Raw genomic sequence first — 20,491 nt, 5'->3', positions numbered from 1 at the left:
AACCATAACAGTCTCATTTGACATAGCTATCATTGTTGTCTATCATCATCAATGAAAAGACTGCTCTATAACATAAACAAGTGAACTTTAAAAAGAAGTTTCAATTTCCCTATTTTAAGTTGGAATTGTTTCTTATTTTAAATGTTATAACTGTGAGCCAAATATGATAAACATTAAAACTAGGCAATGAAATACAGACAAGATCCATTCAACACATATTTAATTGTATTTACCATGTGAGAAGTACTTTATTGTGAGCTGAGCAAAGGGTAGAGAACAAAAGAGACCATCCTTGCCCTCACATAGTTTACTGTCTAGGGGAGACAGACATTAAACCTATGTAATCCACTTGTCCCCCTAGAGAGCCATCACTCCAGGCCGCATGCCAACTTTATTCCTTCTCCAAAATTTCTTATTGGTTCCCCAAGGTTTGCTTACTTATTATGCATCTCATGTCCACCACCCTCCTGCATCCTCTAAGGCCATCTCTATTTCACCCAGTAACATCCTGACTATGAAATTCAGCAGCAGCACTACCCATTTCTACTAGAAATAAGATTCATTTGGGGAATTATTCTAGCATTGCTGTGGATTGAGGGGGTCATGAGTAAAAGCTTCACAGTAATCTTTCCCCATTGTTTGGTTGTTCCTTTCTCCCTGCTCCAGAGTATCCATCATATCCTCTCCCAGTCCCACACAGGAACCAGGTAAACCACACCTAGCCCCACCCCACACACAGTCCTCCTTTCCTAAAGGAGTTGTTTCCAGCTTGTTAGACAAAGACACACTTCATCAATTACAATTGTGGCAAGTGCCATGCTGGAAAAATACATGTCAAGAGGTTTTGTAATAGGAATTCCTAATGCTGATTTCTTCATCCTTCTCAACTTCAAGGAAGGATTACCTAAAAATCGAAAAGGTAGGTAAAAGTCAGCCTGGTAAAGTGGGTTACTAAGGATATAGGATAACCTAGGTAGTGGTAACAACAGGTGCAAAGGTCCTGAAAGTGAAAGTCGCTCAGTTGTGTCTGACTCTTTGCGACCCCATGGACTGTGCTGCTGCTGCTGCTGCTAAGTCGCTTCAGCCATGTCTGACTCTGTGTGACCCCATAGATGGCAGCCCACCAGGCTCCCCCGTCCCTGGGATTCTCCAGGCAAGAACACTGGAGTGGGTTGCCATTTCCTTCTCCAATGCAGGAAAGTGAAAAGTGAAAGTGAAGTCGCTCAGTCGTGTCTGACTCTTAGCGACCCCATGGACTGCAGCCCACCAGGCTCCTCCATCCATGGGATTTTCCAGGCAAGAGTACTGGAGTGGGGTGCCATTGCCTTCTCCAATGGACTGTACAGTCCATGGTATTCTCCAGGCCAGAATACTGGAGTGGATAGCCTTCCCTTCTCCAGGGGATCTTCCCAACCCAGGTATCAAACCCAGGTGTCCCACATTGCAGTCAGATTCTTTACCCACTGAGCCACAAGGGAAGCCCAGAAAGGTCCTCAGGTGGGAGAAAATTTGGAGCATTGGAGAAATAGAGGGATGGCCAGGGTAACTTGAGCGTTGTGAGGGAGAGTGGCCACTGGTAGAACTGAGAGGTTGGCTGGGGCCCCATACAAGCATACCTAGGCCTTGTCAGCCAGGTAAGCGTTTCAATATTGCTTGTGAGGGATGGGAAACATCAGAAGGTCTGAAGCAGAAGAGTGATAACAATCAGTGACTGTATGTATAACCACTGGGAGGTTAAATAATAGAGGACTAGAAAATGTCCATTGGTTTTAGCAACACAAAGGCTGCTGAATCTCAATAGAAAAGGATGATAGGGTGAAGAGGGGTGTGTTAGCTGCTGGCCTAAAGGAGACATACTTCTGATGGACATTTAATTCCTGTGTGGTTACCTTAAGCTATCATTTTTATCTGTCTCAAGTTATTTGATAGAGAACATTTGGTGGCATGTGTGACTCTTGGATATAAGAACCTTAAACTATGAAATTTTGTATAGTGGGATGGGTTTTGGAGGGGGTGCAAAATAAAAATTCTCTGATTGGGTGGAATATTATTCAGCCATTAAAAAGAATGAAATAATACCATTTGCAGCAACATGGATGGACCTAGAGAGCATCATACGGAGTGAAGTAAGTCAGACAGAGAAGAAAAATTATATGATATCCCTTATATATGGAATCTAAAAAGAAATTACACAAATGAACTTACTTAAAAAACAAAAACAGATTCACAAACTTTGAGAAGGAACTTATGGTTGCCAGGGGGAAGGTTGGGGGAAAGGGATAGTTAGGGAGTTTGGGATGGACATGTACACACTGCTATATTTAAAATGGATAACCAGCAAGAACCTGCTGTATAGCATATGAAACTCTGCTCAGTGTTATGTGGCAGCCTGGATGAGACAGGGATTTGAGGGAGAGTGGATACATGTATATGTATGACTGAGTCCCTTTGCTATTCACTTGAAACTATCACAACATTATTTGTTAACTGGATGCTGCTGCTGCTGCTAAGTCACTTCAGTCATGTCCGACCCTGTGTGACCCCATAGACAGCAGCCCACCAGGCTCCCCCGTCCCTGGGATTCTCCAGGCAAGAATACTGGAGTGGGTTGCCATTTCCTTCTCCAATGCATGAAAGTGAAAAGTGAAAGTGAAGTCGCTCAGTCGTGTCCGACCCTCAACGACCCCATGGACTGCAGCCTTCCAGGCTCCTCCGTCCATGGGATTTTCCAGGCAAGAGTACTGGAGTGGGGTGCCACTGGATATACCCTAATAAAAAATAAAAAGTTTTTTTTTTTTTTAATTCTTTGACTAGGACATGTTACTGGAATAACTAGGCTCAAATGTGTTTTTTAAAGTCTTGAAACTTTGAATCCAATTACTTAACTATTATTTTTAGCATACTCAACAGGGGAATATTTTTATTTTATTGATTTTAAAAGTGAACATTCCAGGAAACCTAATCAAAGCCTTCATTTAATTGTATATACATATATATATGTTTTTTTACAGACCTATGGGGCATTATTTTGTGAAACAAGCGCCAAAGATGGTTCAAATATAGTGGAAGCTGTTCTCCATCTTGCTCGGTAAAGTTTTGCCTTATATTTGAAAAACTGAATGTGGTATTGAATTTTCACTTAGCTGCTGTATGTGTCAAATATATTGACCATAAAGTGAATCTATATTGGGGAACGCTGTCTTGTCTTTCAGTAGTGGTTGGAGAAACAGTTTTTGAAAAAACTGGTAATGCTGCTTGTTCCCTGTGAACATTGGGAAAATACCTCTACTGCCAAACAAAAGCAGGTGCATCTGAGGTGTCGTTGACATTTCTGCAAAATGTCACCACAGAACTAACAGCTGACGTGTATGAATCATTTCCAGGAATCAGATTTTAAACACAAGAGACCATTATGAATATAACTATGTATTATGACATTTTCCAAGGTAAAGGAAAAAAATTTCACAAAGCAAATTGTATATCATGCCAGTTGGAAGCACTTTGTTTACATTATTATCCAGGTAATTTTTAAACTTAGACAATGGTGTTAATAATAACATTTTGGGATGTGGATTAGAATGAAAACTGCAGCATTGAGGAACTTGGATTTAACTGTATTTCAATCTTTGCAGTATTCTTAGGAAATAACAATGTTTTCTGTTAGACTTATTTCTTCTGCTAGTTTTCTGCCACAAGTGAAAAGATGATTCTTTACTGATCCAACAGTTTAAATATAAAAAAAAAGAAAGAAAAAATATAAAAACGTGTGTTATCAAAATCCAGCCAATGAACTTTAATTGCTGACAAAGCAGAACCACTTGAGGCATGTAGTTCTTCTTTTGACCATTTGTGAGATTCTGGTTTTTATAAGAATCTTAACTTTAGTAGAATAAAGGGCTCAGCACTACCTTCACCTCAGGTAGGAGGTGCTACATTGCTGCCCCAGCTGAGCAGGAAAGGAAGCTCCAGCTAAGGCGCTCTGCGTGGCTGAGGGCTTCTGCCCAGCACGCTGGAGGAGTGTAGTGTCAGGAGGCTCAAAGTCCAATCTTAAATCTGCCCCGAACACCTGTGAAGTCTTGACTAAGTCCGGCATTTCTAATCTGTAAAATGAGGGAAGGGGCTAAAGAAAATTATCCGTAAGGCTTTCTGGTCCTGACAGCCTACGAGTCCATAGATAAGTGTGTTGGGTCAGCCTTGCAGCCACCCTGTTCACAATGTAGCTTTACTTAAAACAGCTACGTGCAGAAGCATTTTGATAACAAGGTCACTTCTTGTGAATCACTCATCAGAGAGCTTTTTAAATTGTTGTTGAGACCTCTAGGTTACTTATGTTAACAATATGTTAAATAGGAAAATTATAAATAAAGCAAATCTGTAGAGCCTTTAATTTGCTTTATACCATGTCATCTGATTGTTTGTCAAAGTACCATGTCTTAAATGAAAATGGTTTAGTTTCCACCAGTAAGATTACTTTAAAGTTTTACAGCCTTCAAAACGTTGTGTATAATGCAAAACATTAAATTCTTGATCTATATTTCTGTCTTTGTGCCAGTACCATACTGTCTTGATAACTGTGGCTTTGTAGTAGAGCCTGAGGTCAGGTAGGTTGATTCCTCCAGTTCCATTCTTCTTTCTCAAGATAGCTTTGGCTATTCGAGGTTTTTTGTATTTACATACAAATTGTGAAATTATTTGTTCTAGCTCTGTGAAGAATACCGTTGGTAGCTTGATAGGGATTGCATTGAATCTATAAATTGCTTTGGGTAGTATACTCATTTTCACTATATTGATTCTTCCAATCCATGAACATACAACACGTAACCTGTCCTTTGGGGCTTAAGGATGCCACAACCATGAGATCTTGGCTGGTGATGCAGAGCACTGAATTAAGAGCATTGTTTGCCCAGAAAAGTCAATGATTCAAATCTGTAGAACTAATTACTGTGAAGGAAGTTCTGATGGAAAGAAAAATAATAGTAAAGGATGATGGCGGTAATTCAAAGGAAATGGAAGGGGAATCAGAAATAGTACTTATTGAAACAGAGCAGGACCCTATGCGCCTTCCTCCCAACCCCCCCACCACCCCATGTCCTCTGCCTGCCTTCTGTCTGTGGAAAACTTTGGTCAAAGAATAAGTTTAATCAGAGAAATGAGACATGCAGAAACAAAGGGAAACAGTCAAAGGAGACCAAATAATAATAATGTAGTCATTAAGCATAGTCAAGGACCTTTCTTCTCAAGGGCTATAGATAATATTCTGAGCCATCTCCTGTGAACTGCCTTACAGATACTACGCCAGGCAGAAGAAGTTAACTACATGATGACCAGACTATACTCATTACATAAACTGCTATAATTCTAAGAATTGGCCTCAAAGAAATGGAAACAAATGGACCCTGGAATTGGAGATTAACTATACCTAAAACAATCAAGATGATGCTGGTCAGACCACCAATGACGGATTTGAAAATGACTGTCAGGGATAACTGTGCTGTTTCTGCGTGTAGCTCCCACAACCCCCAACATCTGTCTATAAAAAAGTTCTTGCCCCACTGGTTGTCGGGTGGCAGGAGTTGGCCTTTGGACAGACTTCCACCACTGCCCCCCTCACCAGCTGCCAGCATCTAAAATAAAGCAAACTTTCCTTTCCTCCAAAAAAAAAAAAAAAAAAAATTCTTGACTTGATCTCATAAGATAGTTCCCATAATTCCATTTCATACCATGTCATGTCTTAAAACCTGAACTAGAAAAGTTTATGGATTTGCACTGTCTGAAACAGTGTTTGTTTTTAAAGGGAGGCCATAAGTGTTTGGTTAAGAACCTGAATTCCTTTGCCTTTTCTTGAAAAACATCTCAATTCCAGGAAAAGTCGTTCCTAGAAATTCAGTTTCCCTGTAGGGCTGACAGGACGTTCATTCCAACTACTGTCCATCAGTAAGTCAGTCTGCTGCCACTAGAGCACAGGCTTTAAACATTTTGCAATAGATTCAAGTACAACAAGCATCAAATTGGTCAGTGGCCTGAAATTTGAGAAAAACATAAAAAGCTCAGGCTGATATATCAGTTCAGCACTGTTGCTGAACCCACTGGGTGTAAATCTGTCCCTAAGACTGATTCATTTAAAATGCAGTTAAGCATATGGCAGTTTGGGGTGAGGTAATTTAGTTTTCTCAAACTTAAACCTGTTTTAGATGTTTGGAATTGTATTTTCCTGATTCCCTTAAAGTGGGAATGCCTGCATTTTGAGTAGATTTAAGGAAACCGAAGGCCAAGTGAAAAATACAGCCTGTTTTTCTCCCTTAATATTTGCTTTCAAGGTTCAGTAATGTCTGCATTATTATGAGTGCTCAGCATGAAGGCCTTGTAGAGATATCAGGGTATGTAAGATAGGCTGTTCAATTTAAAATTAGAGGAAAAAAAGAAAAATATGACCAGGCAGCCATATGATACATAGCTGATAGGGGCCTGTTGGACCTCCCAGAAGAGAGAGATGTGAGTTGTCTTGTGAAGATGCTGTGTTTACTGTACCCACTGTGCAGACAAGAAAACTGAGCATTAGAATGCTTTATCAGCTTGCTCAAAGTGACACAGCTACTAAGTGGCAAAACTAGGACTTTGCACTACTCTGAATCTCTGATTTGCCTTTTAAATGCTGGCAATTTCAGGATTCTATTCTGCACTCTTTTGCTCTTACTTTCTCTGCCTAATGTCTTCCATCCCCATGGTTCCTAAAACTGTGTCTAGAAGGTGACTTCCAATTTCTATATTTTTAACTCCCATTTTTTTTAACTCCCATCTTTTTTAAAATTCCATGTTCCCACCCACCAACAAATGGAAATTCCATAGATCTGAGTGACCCAACATAGCTAAATCCTAATGTGTTTTCTATAAAATTGTTCTTCACTCTATACTCCCCTTTTCAGGAAACTATTAACATTATAATAAAAAAAAAATAGTAACCTAGAGTCAGTCTTGACTTCTTCCTTTTTCTTCATCATCTGCCTCTAGTGGGTTCTGAGGCCCTAATGATTCAGTGACCTCTCTGCACTTTTTCTGCAATCTGTCCATATTCTTTCTCTAATCGGGGTGATCTTTGTAAATAAAAATCCAATTAATACTTTCCTGCCTGCACCCCACATTGGTGTCCGACCTACAGCAAAGAACCCTGTCTCTTTTAGCAAGTGGCTAACAGTCCCCCAGAGCCAGATCTCACCTGCCTTTCTGTTTGCATCTCTTCTTGCTTCCCAAATGAATGATAATCTCTAGACACAGCAAGGTTGCCTCCAGTCATGGCCAGGTTCTTTTATTCCTCTTTGTCTCTATGCAAGCTGTTCCGCGAACCTGGAACCTCCCTTCCTCTTTAAATGAATCCCTATCCTGCCAGTAGGTCGGCTCCACTGTGCTTGTGTGTTAGCAGCTTTCAGGACCTGGTAACGGTTTATTTAGAGGATTATCTGGCTCTCAGAGCTCACTAGTTGAGGATCCCAGAGCCTGGCATAAGTCGGACACTTGTTGAATGACCCAGTGGTCAAGATTTTGCATTTGGAAGCTGTATTAGTTTTCTGTTGTCACTGTAACAAATTCCTACTAACCTAGTGGTTTAAGCAATACAAATATAGTTCAGGAGGTCATAAATCTGAACCAGGTCTTATAGGGTGTTACGGGTTGAACTGTACATCCTCCTCCTTTTCCTGGGTCTTTGTTTCCTCATCTGTGAAGACAGTGATGCTCACCTGTCGCGTGACAGTGTGTGTGTTGTGTGTAATAAGGACTACGTGAAAACATGTAGCATGGCATTTATTAACTGGTCTTCAGCAAGAACTAGTTTCCCTTTTCTTTCCTACTCAGGTGCAGTGGTTTTCCAAGTTTAGCACATCAGCTCCTTCTGAGGCTGTGCTGACCAGTTTAGTGGCCGCTATCCACTGGAAGTGTGGTTATCCAAGCTGAGATGTGCTAGGTGTATTAAATAAATACTAGGTTTTGAAGTCAGTATAAAAATTGTAAAATACCTCAGGAATATTTTTATTGGTAACATGCTGAAGTGATAGTATTGTTGTAATACCAAGTTGATTAAAATATATTAATGAAATTAATTTCACCTATTTCTCTTTACACTTTTTATTGTGGCTGCTAAAAATTTTTTAATTACATATATGAATTACATTCTATTAAATAGCACTGCTATGCTGGGAACATGCCAGTTCCCAGGATCTGGGAACAAAGCACACAAAATGTAGTCCCCCAGAACAATACCAACTTTTATTTTCTGAAATTACCAGAAGAGACTGGATCTCACTGGAGGGGCCTTGACTGCACTCCCTTGGGTGTTTCATGCATTTACGGTCATAGCTGGGTCTGCTATGTGTTGCCAAGGTGCTCCTTCCTGGTGGCATTTCAGCCCCCATGACCTCTCTGCTGTTCTCTATCCAGTGAGGAGCCTCAGCCTCTTACATGGCAGCTCAAAATGATCAGGCCGTATTAATGCCTCATGTGGAAGTGCCAGCACACCATTCCCTCGCCATTCCATTGGACTGAGCGGTCACAGAGCCGGTCCTGACCACGGGGGAGAAGCACAAGCTTCATTCACCACTAATGGGGGAATGGCAGACACTGACAGGGAAGGTGGAATTCTCTGCAGCCATCTTGGGGACAAGCTGTCACACACTCCTCACCACATGACATTTCCATTCAGCTTGTCTAAGGCAGAACTTCAGAATGTGTGTATTTCACAAGCATCCCCAGGGGTAGGAGACTTCCTTAGGGGGCTTTCACAGGATCATGGAGATGTTTGGTGCAGTGTTGCCTCAGTTCAGTTCAGTTCAGTTCAGTTCAGTCGCTCAGTCATGTCCGACTCTCTGTGACTCCGTGAATTGCAGCACGCCAGGCCTCCCTGTCCATCACCAACTCCCAGAGTTCACTCAAACTCATGTCCATCGAGTCGGTGATGCCATCCAGCCCTCTCATCCTCTGTCGTCCCCTTCTCCTCCTGCCCCCAATCCCTCCCAGCATCAGAGTCTTTTCCAGTGAGTCAACTCTTCGCATGAGGTGGCCAAAGTATTGGAGTTTCAGCTTTAGCATCATTCCTTCAGAGAAATCCCAGGGCTGATCTCCTTCAGAATGGACTGGGTAGATCTCCTTGCAGTTCAAGGGACTCTCAAGAGTCTTCTCCAACACCACAGTTCAAAATCATCAATTCTTCAGTGCTCAGCTTTCTTCACAGTCCAACTCTCACATCCATACATGACCACTGGAAAAACCATAGCCTTGATTAGATGAACCTTTGTTGGCAGAGTAATGTCTCTGCTTTTGAATATGCTATCTAGGTTGGTCATAACTTTCCTTCCAAGGAGTAAGTGTCTTTTAATTTCATGGCTGCAGTAACCATCTGCAGTGATTTTGGAGCCCCCAAAAATAAAGTCTGACACTCTTTCCACTGTTTCCCCATCTATTTCCCATGAAGTGATGAGACCAGATTCCATGATCTTCGTTTTCTGAATGTTGGGTTTTAAGCCAACTTTTTCACTCTCCTCTTTCACTTTCATCAAGAGGCTTTTTAGTTCCTCTTCACTTTCTGCCATAAGGGTGGTGTCATCTGCATATCTGAGGTTATTGATATTTCTCCCGGCAATCTTGATTCCAGCTTGTGCTTCATCTGCCTTATTTAACTCTGCATATAAGTTAAATAAGCAGGGTGACAATATACAGCCTTGACGTACTCCTTTTCCTATTTGGAACCAGTCTGTTTTTGCATGTCCAGTTCTAACTGTTGCTTCCTGACCTGCATATAGGTTTCTCAAGAGGCAGGTCAGGTGGTCTGGTATTCCCATCTCTTGAAGAATTCTCCACAGTTTATTGTGATCCACACAGTCAAAGGCTTTGGCATAGTCAACAAAGCAGAAATAGATGTTTTTCTGGAACTCTCTTGCTTTTTCCATGATCCAGCGGATGTTGGCAATTTGGTCTCTGGTTCCTCTGCCTTTTCTAAAACCAGCTTGAACATCTGGAAATTCACAGTTCACATATTGCTGAAGCCTGGCTTGGAGAACTTTAAGCATTACTTTACTAGCGTATGAGATGAGTGCAATTGTGCGGTAGTTTGAGCATTCTTTGGCATTGCCTTTCTTTGGGATTGGAATGAAAACTGACCTTTTCCAGTCCTGTGGCCACTGCTGAGTTTTCCAAATTTGCTGGCATATTGAGTGCAGAACTTTCACAGCATCATCTTTCAGGATTTGAAATAGCTCAACTGGAATTCCATCACCTCCACTAGCTTTGTTCGTAGTGATGCTTTCTAAGGCCCACTTGACTTCACATTCCAGGATGTCTGGCTCTAGCTGAGTGATCACACCATCGTGATTATCTGGGTTGTGAAGATGTTTTTTGTACAGTTCTTCTGTGTATTCTTGCCACCTCTTCTTAATATCTTCTGCTTCTGTTGGGTCCATACCATTTCTGTCCTTTATCGAGCCCATCTTTGCATGAAATGTTCCTCTGTTAATTCTAAAAGTGCCTCTGTTAATTCTAAAAGAAATTTAGGAAGAGACAAAAAGATTTTTTGTATTTTAACCATCTGCTGTTATCTCCATGATCAAGTATTACTACAAAATGGTTATAAAGCCATCATTGCTTTTGTTAATGTTAAGCATTAGCTGGGGGTGGAAGCTAGGTTCCAGAGTCCTAAGGAATGATCTGTGTGTGTGGCAAACTATACACCATGCATGACCACAGGAGAGAGCAACAGTAGTCTGTATGCATGTGTGTATGCACCTGGGTATGTGTTTCTATGTACATGCATGAGTGTGTAGCCTACTGTTCAGAATGCAAATGGCTGGAGTTCACCTGCATGGTTGCAATCCAAGTTCTGCCACTTCTTCAGCTATGTGACCTAAGGGAAATTTCTTAACGTTTTTTGTTTGCCTTCATTTTCTCACATATAGAATGGGACACAGTAAAATCATACCTGTGAGGATTAAATGTCAACACCTACAAAGCATTTAGCACTCTGTCTGGATGGCACACAGCAAATGCTTAGCAGTGCAGTTTTTTTCTACAGAGTTGTTTATGGTTCTATTTTATACCTCAGTAATCTTCTCTGTCTGTATGCTTCTCTTTCTCTCTCCAGGGAAGTGAAAAATAGAACTGATGAGGATGACAGCAAATCCATTACCAATCTGAGTGGCACTAGTTCCAAAAAGTCAACCCAGATGAAGAACTGCTGCAATGGTTAACTCCAAAACGTCCTCGGCCCACGAAGCCTTCATTCCCAGAGTACTGAATGTACATGACTTATTTGCTTCTTACGTGAAGTGGTACATCCTACAGACACTTGCGTGGAGAGTTACAGTGCGAGGAATCTGAACTATGTTCTTGGGTCCCTCCAGAATCTCAGCTGTTTTTTGCTGTTTCGATGAGTGATTTGGGCCCCCTGGTTAAATATGCCTGCCTTATCTTTAGAAAGTATTTTTATGCTCAGATCAAAGCTGTAAAAGAAATTCACTGACATAATTAGATTCATGTGGTAGATGACATTTACTTCCAATATTCAGTACTACTGGGTTGGCCACAAAGTTCGTTCAGGTTTTTCTCCATTTTACAGGAAAACCCAAACAAACTTTTTGGTCAACCCAATAGAAAACTAGTAAAAAGGGGTTACCTTCCTACCTTTGCTGTAAACTAGCCTTCTGGTCTTGAACCTATCACCAACCCACATTAGATCCATTTCCTCATCTGTAAACGAGCAGCTTGGCCTTTGAGGCCTCAGCTCTCAGCTCTGAAGCTCTTTAAGGAGTGAGAAGGAGAGTGTGATGGCCCACGGTTTATAAGGACTCTGGTTGTTCATCTTTTTAAATATTTAAGTATCAATTTTTCTCACTTCTTGTACAAGAACAGAATTTAATTGAGAAAAAAATGGTAATGTTTTATGCTCCAGTGGAGATAGAAAAATCTATTGTCTTATATATAAAGAAAACATTTGGGGGACAAAAATAGTTTGTATATTAAAGAGGGTGTTTTATAATCTCAGAATACTTATAAAGACCATGGTTTGAATTCACTGCTAAAAATTCTAACGAAAAATATAAAGCCACATGCTACTGAAAAGACAATGCCCAGGAAAGTTGTCCCACTTCACTTAAAAAAAAAAACAACAAACAGCAAGAGACTGCAGGTGCTGGTGAAAGGGAGTAACTGAGAGTGACTACTAATGGGTTGGAGAAGGCAATGGCACCCCACTCCAGTACTCTTGCCTGGAAAATCCCATGGATGGAGGAGCCTGGAAGGCTGCAGTCCATGGGGTCGCTGAGGGTCGGACACGACTGAGCAACTTCCCTTTCACTTTTCACTTTCATGCATTGGAGAAGGAAATGGCAACCCACTCCAGTGTTCTTACCTGGAGAATCCCAGGGACGGGGGAGCCTGGTGGGCTGCCGTCTATGGGGTCGCACAGAGTCAGACACGACTGAAATGACTTAGTAGTAGCAGTACTAATGGGTATATAGTTTCTTTGGGGATGATGAGAATGTTCTGGAATTATATTGTGCTAATGTTGCACAACTTTGTGAATATACTAAAATCCACTAAATTATATACTAAGTTATATACTTTAATGGTGACTTTTATGGTATGTGAGCTATATATGTGTGTATATATAGTTTTTAAAATATACTAGTTTAATTTATCATTTTGCCAAATGAAAATATGCAAATTCAAACCTCCCCATGGCTTAAGAGCATAATGTCTTTTCTATAACAGATACCCTAACACCTTGGCTGCCAGCATTCACATCCTTAAATAATGAACAGTGAAAGAAATGTTATGTGTAGTTTTGAAAAATCATCTCTTTTGAAGAGGAATTGTGGTTAGGGTACAGGTGAGTCAGTCCTTTGTCTGAGGTGACTCGGGACTCACCCTCACCAACAGCCTCAGGGGTCTTGCTCTCCTAAGAAGCTGTGCTGCCTCCCAGACTTCCCCACTGAAATGTCTCCAAAAGCCAAAGGAGTCAATATCTGACCCCAGAGTGGGTCAGCCAGGCGTGGTCTTTGGTTTCAATTTTCAGTGGCCAGAACCAACTAAGTTATTCCCAACCAGAAAGACTTGAACTTAACGTGATTCATAGGTCCAGGCCCCAAGTAGCCTGCTGAAAAAAATAATAGCTCTTATTTATTGTACTATGTAAGCTAAAAACATCCCTCTTATGGAATTAAAACAACTCTACTTACAATTTTTATGATCAGACCTTAAATTCTCCAAGGTTTTTTTTTTTTTTTTAATGAAAATTGGGTAGTATGTTAACAGCTTATAAATAGTCACAACATCCATTTAGCTTTTCAAAGTGTGCCTTCTCTCTACTGGTGAGATCTAGTTCGGTTTTGTTCTTTTTCACTGGGAAGTTGGTTCTGTCTTCAACAACTCTACCATGGATTCCTGTTTCCTGTTTTTTGGTCCCAGAGAGGGAAAAAAAGTTTACATTTTTTACTAAAAAGAAATACCTTGCTGGTGGGGAACTGTCAAACTGATTCAGGGAGGGATGGTTATTTTTGTGCCATGGTGCGATGAAAGTTTTACCACTGCTGTTTGCCTCGGCATCTGTGGAGCCCAGGTTAGAACAGACCTAACAGACCTGTGTGTTGATATATGGTATTCAAGTTTAGGAGTTTGGTGCAGTTGCACAAAATTGTGTTAGTATACATGTTACTGTGTTGTCTTTATTTATTTTCCCCCAGTGTCTATATTTGTCTTACAATATGTATATAATAGTATATACCTTTGATACAGAAGTATTATCTTGGTCTTTGCTTCTGGACTATATGGGCAGTAACCCAAACCAATTAGATTACATAGGTGCCTATGATAAATGAAGCAAACATCTTTAACTATCTTAATGTGGATAAATATTTTTGCAACAAAATTCAAATTAGACTTACAACTTTCAAATTAGACTTACAGCTCTGGTTAGCAATCCTATTTAAAGAAAAGCTACTGCTAGCTTTTTCACTGCCCTGCTAGGAAACTAAGTTTATTACCAACATTTGATTTTATGAAGCTGTTCCCAAATTTAGAGTTTATTTTTGGTAATAACAAAAAGCTAGTGTTTTTAACTTGAACTTAATTTGCTACTCTACTCATCTTGTCTCAATTATTCCTTGTAGAGATTTTAAAATCACAATTACACTACACTCTTTTTTATGTATCTTGACACACTGGATATTATTTTAGTTTCGACATGAAAAGAACACTGGCTATAGAGACATTTTTCCCTGTTAACTTTTAGCCTCATGCATTTTCATAATTTATTTTTTTCCACTTGCTGCTTTATATAACATATGTGACATCTGATTATTTAATACTAAATGTGATTTGCATAAGGCCCAAACCACACAACCCTCTTGCTGAAGATAAAATTGAGCCTTAAAGATAAAGATTTATTTTCATATTTGTACAGTGATTAGCTTCAGAGTCATGGTTTTCGTGGGCTTTTATTGTATGTATGTGTAAGAAATTTCATACATATATATTAAGAAGACCTCTAAGTAATGAAATAATTATTTTTGATTTACATGGTTTACATTTTCATAATATTGGCTGTATTTCATTTATACTGTTTCTCTTCAAACCATTAATAATTATCCCATAATGTGTAATTTATGGTAGTACAAATGTCTAAAGAATACATTATATTTTCTGCATCATAAATTCAGTTTAAAACACTTGCTTTGGTCTTCTGGTATTTCCTCCAGCTTTGCTGCAGGCATTGCTGAAGTAACTTTAGTTCTAGGATGTGCCTACATGAAACTGCGCCTCTAAAACCCTGGCCCGGGCAGCTAGCTGGGGAAGAAAAGGGTGGTGTATGGTACTGTGGCACATCTCGTCCTCTCGACCAGCAGGGCTACAGGTCGACCAGCTTTGGGGTGTGATATCCAAGAGTAGTGAGGCTTTAGTAGAAAACTGGCAGGACATACTCTGGCCATTCTCATGACCTTGGGCTAGGCCCCTTCTCTGACACCCCTCTGTACGGCCCCCGCAACACACCCTGCCTAGCTAACTCCTGCTTCTCCTTCTGCTTTAGCTTAAACGTCACTTCCTTTAGGAAGTTTCCCTGCTCATCCTGGTTTGGATGCGGCTACCTGCTCACTTGTTTAGTACCCTTTCTAACTGGTCAGCATCCTTACTGACCCCATATTTGTTTAACTAGACATATTCTTTGAGCTTTATCCCTGTTGTTTGCTGCTGCCTCCCCTCTGCTATACACAGTGCTTGAATGGGTGACCAAAGAAAACTGTTTAAATAAGGCAGGCTTTGCAGAGTTTCTGCAGACACACATACCCAGCGACATACACACACAACAGAATAACAGGCAGTATATTGTAGTGGCCACAGGTCTGAGCTCTGTAGCCAGCCTGCTTGGGTTTGAACCTTGCCTCATGAACCTTCTAGTCAGTAACTGTGAATAAGGAGCTTATTTAACCTTTGTGTACCCCAGCTTCTTCGTTGGTAAAACAGAGATGATAACAGTACCTTTTTCATGGAGTGGTTATGAGGACTAAATAAGTGTATGTAAGGAAAGTGCTGAGAACAGTACCTGGCACCTTGATCAGTTTAGTTCAGTCACTCAGTCATGTCCAACTCTTTGCAACCCCATGGACTGCAGCACCTCAGGCTTCCCTGTCCTTCACAGTCTCCCAGAGCTTGCTCAAACTCATGTCCATTGAGTCAGTGATGTCGTCCAACCAGCCCATTCTCTGTCGTCCCCTTCTCCTCCTGCCTTCAATCTTTACCAGCATCAGGGTCTTTTCCAGTGAGTCGGCTCTTCGCATCAGATGGCCAAAGTATTGGAGCTTCAGCCTCAGCATCAGTCCTTCCAATGAATATTCAGGGTTGGTTTCCTTTAGGATTGACTGCTTTGACCTCCTTGCAGTCCAAAGAACTCTCAGGAGTCTTCTCCAACACCACAGTTCAAAAGCATCAATTCTTAGGCGCTCAGCCTTTTTTATGGTCCAACTCTCACATCCATACATGACTACTGGAAAAACTATAGCTTTAACTAGATGGACCTCTGTTGGCAAAGTGATGTCTCTGTTTTTTAATATGCTATCTAGGTTTGTCATAGCTTTTCTTCCAAGGAGCAAGCATCTTTTAATTTCATGGCTGCAGTGATTTTGGAGCCCAAGAGAATTAAGTCTGTCACTGTTTCCATTGTTTCCCCATCTGTTGCCATGAAGTGATGGGACCAGATGCCATGATCTTAGTTTTTGAATGTTGAGTTTTAAGCCAGCTTTTTCACTCTCCTCTTTGACCTCATCGGGAGGCTCTTTCATTCCTCTTAGCTTTCTGCCATAAAGGTGGTGTAGATTAATTTATGTCCTTTTGATTACTGTGTATCTCAGCATGTTCCTCTTAGGGTTTAACCTGCCTGGGACTCTCTGTGCTTGGAGAGAGCAACAGGGACTTGGTTGACTATTTCCTTTCCCATATTAGGATTTTCAGCTATTATTTCTTCAAATATTTTCTCAGGTGCTTTTTTCTCCTTCTGGAACCCTCTATAATGCTAATGTTGGTGAGTTTAATGTTGTCCCAGAGGGGTCTTACACAGTCTTCATTTTATTTCATTCTTTTTTTCTATAGTCTCTTCTGTAGCAGTGATTTCCACCATTTTGTCCTCCAGGCTATTTATCCATTCTTCTGCCTCAGTTATTCTGCTGTTGATTACTTCTAGTATAATCATTTCATCTCTCCTTGTTCTTTAGTTCTTCTAGGTCTTTGGTAAACATTTCTTGCATCTTCTTCATTCTGTTTCCAAGATCCTGGATCAACTTCACTATCATCATTCTGAATTCTTTTTCTGGAAGCTTGCCTATCTCCACTGCATTTAGTTGTTTTTCTTGTCACTTTATCTGGGACATAACCTTCTGCTTTTTCATCCTGATTAACTTTCTTTAATGTGGTTTTGGTTCTAGCCGTTTCTTCTGTCTGCCCTTTGGTGGATGAGGCTAAGAAGCTTGTGAAGCTTGTGTAAGCTTCCTGATGGGGGAGGGACTGGAGGTGAGTACTGGGTCTTGCTCTAGTAGGCAGGGACATGCTCAGTAAAGCTTTAACCCAATTATCTGCTGATGGGTGGGTTTGCACTCTCTCCTTGTTAGTTGTTTAGCCTGAGGCGACCCAGCCCTAGCACATGTGGGCTCTATGATAGGGTTATTGATGACCTCATGCCAAGGGGCACCTTCCAGGACTGCTGCTACCAGTGCCCCTGTCCCCAAGGTGAGCCACTGTTGACCCACACCTCCACAGGAGACCCTCCAACTCTAGCAGGCAGGTCTGGTTCAGTCTCCTGTGGGGTCACTGCTTCTTTCCCCTGGGTCTTGGTGCGGACAAGATTTTGTTTGTACCCTCCAAGACTGGAGTCTCTGTGTTACCCAGTCCTGTGGAAGTCCTATAATCAAATCCCACTGGCCCTCAAGGTTAGATTCCCTAGGGATTCTCAGTTTCTCTGCCAGATTCCCAAGCTGGGAAGCCTGACACGGGGCTCAGAACCTTCACAACAGTGGGAGAACTTCTTTGCTATTATTGCTCTCCAGTTTGTGGGTTGCCCACCCGCCAGGTATGGGATTTGATTTTATTTGGTTGCACCCCTCCATCATCTTATTGCCACTTCTTTGTCTTTAGACGTGGTGTATTTTTTTTTTTTTTTTTGGGGGGGGGTGGATTCCAGTGTCTTTCTATTGATAGTTGTTCAACAGCTAGTTGCAATTTTGGTTGGTCTCACAGAAGATGAGTGTATGTCTTTCTACTCCGTCATCTTGAACCAGAACCATAAAAGAGAAATAAATCTTTTGAGAGAAAAATGAGGGCCTGAAAACTAGAATGGAATCCTTGTAAATGCAGACCCTCCATTTATTAAGGGGTGACTGGATGAAGTAGTTAAAAGGAAGAAAAGCTCCAACTGGGATTTCAGATCTACATGACAATAAAAATGATGGTGGGTACTGGGGTTATTTAAGTGGAAACCAACCTTTATGTTTATATACTATGATGCCTCTTTACAAGGATTTCCAGCGTATATATCCAAAAGTCCACAGGATAGGAATGAATCGCCAACAAAGCATATTTTGCAAGCCTTAAAATAATATCTTTTCTTTCCAGATCTAGACAGTAAGATGTTTTCATAGCTGAAAATAGGAAATAGGCACAAATCCTTGCTTCAACTTGAAAATATGCAGTAAGATAAATTTTCAAGTGCAAAACTTAGGAATAACTATCCAGTTCTAATTTTTCATCTGCATTTATTTATCAAGTTTATTTGAGAATTTATATTTCTTAAATTTCCATAGAGTGGGAATTTAGTTCTAAGGACCTTTGACTTGTGACCTCTCAGGCTGACAGTTCAGGAACCACATTTCATGGCCTTTGGCATACATTTTTATAGAGTCCTTCACTGTCTTTAGGATTTTGACTTTCTGAAAATTTTTCAATTTCAGTTTTCTGGTACATCTTCCCATTGCTGTAAAGCAGGGTAGAACTCAAGAGCTGGATAAACATCTCTTCAAAGGGAGTTTTATGAGTTCCAGTGTAATTTTAGGAGTAAAATTAATGCTCTTTAATTCGTCACAAATCTATTCTTGATCAGTCATTTCAGAAACAGATATATTTACTCTTAGATGAAATCCCAAAATTTCTTAACACGACCTCTCAGGCCCTCTGTGATCTGACTCCTAGTTGTTCTCTCACTAATTCAGTTGTTTTTATTGAGCCTGTGTCATGGGTGCAATTCTAGACCTGGGGGAAGCAGAGTAAGACAGATCTTAAGCAGACTATATTCTGGTAGGGGTTGACAACAAACTTAATAAACAAAGAAGATCCACATTCTGCCTCCTCCCCACCTTTCTCCACCCCAAAGCCCCCAATCAGGCACAGGAAAGCTTTGTTCCTGTCAAGCCTTGTTCTCTCTCCTCGAGCCCTTTACTCAGCTCCACTTTCTGCATGGAACACCACTCTGTCTGTTCTCAGCATCAGCCTGCCCAACTCCTCTCTGTCCTGTACATCTCAATTCAGAGACTCCCAGCAGCTATGCCCAACCCTGGGATCTGAGCTAGGGCCTCTCCCCCTATGATTTCTATCCCAATGCCCATCACAGCACCTGGTCAGACTGCATGTGATGAGCAGGTTACCTGCGTACCTGACATGCTGGATGACTTCTGTCTCCTGCAGCCCTTTAGAATTTACTGAGTAGGGGTAAAGATTTCCCCACCCTCAGTGCACACTTCAGCAGCCTCATGACTTCATATTCCTCTGGATCAAGGTCTCAAGAGTTTTTTATGTCATAGACTCCTCTGAAGCTCAGGATCCCCTTGGAATAATGTTTTTAAATGAATAAAATAGATAAGATTATTAAGGAAGCCAATGATATTGAAAGATTATTCCCAAGATATTTAAAATGTTGTGGGGAATTCCCTGACTGTCCAGTGGTTAGAACTCTGTGCTAGGGCCTGGGTTCAATCCCTGGTCAGGGAACTAAAATCCTACAAGCCTTATGACATGGCCAAAAAAAAACGAATGAAAAGAATGAAATGAGTTCAAAGAAATAAATTTTTTTTAAATAAAAATGTTGTGATATTTTACATTATCAAAGTGAAAGTCTCTCAGTTGTGCCCAACTCTTTGTGACCCCATAGACTATACAGTAGATGGAATTCTCCAGGCCAGAATACTGGAGTAGGCCTTTCCCTTCTCTAGGGGATCTTCCCAACCCAGGGATTGAACCCAGGTCTTCCACATTGCAGGCAGATTCTTTACCAGCTGAGCCGCCAGGGAAGCCCAAGAATACTGGAGTGGGTAGCCCATCCCTTCCAACAGATCTTCCCAACCCAGGAATCGAACCAGGGTCTCCTGCGTTGCAGGCAGATTCTTTACTAACTGAGCTATCAGGTATTGATGCTGCTTTACTGGCACATTAAATTACAAGAACTGATGGCACATGTATTAACCACCATTATTTTGACATCATGATGAAGGTAAATTGTATTCTGAGACATCTGCAAAGAACCTAATATAAATTATAAATATCTGTGATTTCTACTGGTGACACAGTCACAGATACCAATAATCCTCCTGGGGTTTGGTGCTAGCATTTTATACTAAATGAAATGCTAAATTCCAGTTAGTTTAGTAAGTAAATAAACATTCTTTTTTCCCATTCAGTGTAGAAATAGAGATTTTTTTTACCCATAGACCCAGTGGGTTCATGGCCCCAAGTAAAAACCCCTGCCCTGGGTGAGAAGTTGCAACCATAGACGATTTAGAAGAGAATTCTCACATAGAAATCAAAACTCAAAGCTGGACAGAGCAGTATCAATCCTCTCCCTGATCCAGTTCAGGCCTGCTTCAGCCTGGAAGCTTGCTGTGGGAAGGGGGCCTTGGTCCCCCTGCTCTGTCCTACACCCCTGACTACCACTTATTGCTGATATACTCCCCTCCAGGCTCCAAGCAGGGGAGCATGATAC

General features: G+C 41.0%; 1 protein-coding gene across 2 annotated transcripts in view; it reads left to right on the top strand.

Annotated features, from left to right (window-relative positions):
* Window positions 1-12,330, top strand: part of RASEF (RAS and EF-hand domain containing) — a 92,391-nt gene extending 80,061 nt beyond the window's left edge. For both annotated transcript variants that reach the window (XM_006060434.4, XM_006060433.4), the window contains 2 exons: window positions 3,012-3,088; window positions 11,123-12,330. In XM_006060434.4, the coding sequence (XP_006060496.2) occupies window positions 3,012-3,088; window positions 11,123-11,228 (183 nt within the window). In that variant the 3' untranslated portion in view covers window positions 11,229-12,330. The remainder of the gene's footprint in view (window positions 1-3,011; window positions 3,089-11,122) is intronic.
* Window positions 12,331-20,491: the final 8,161 nt, after the last annotated feature.

This window comes from Bubalus bubalis, chromosome 3 (assembly GCF_019923935.1).
Source record: "Bubalus bubalis isolate 160015118507 breed Murrah chromosome 3, NDDB_SH_1, whole genome shotgun sequence".
Lineage (NCBI taxonomy): Eukaryota > Metazoa > Chordata > Mammalia > Artiodactyla > Bovidae > Bubalus > Bubalus bubalis.
The sequence above is the reverse complement of the archived record's forward strand: the minus strand, read 5'-3'. Positions and strand labels throughout refer to the sequence as shown.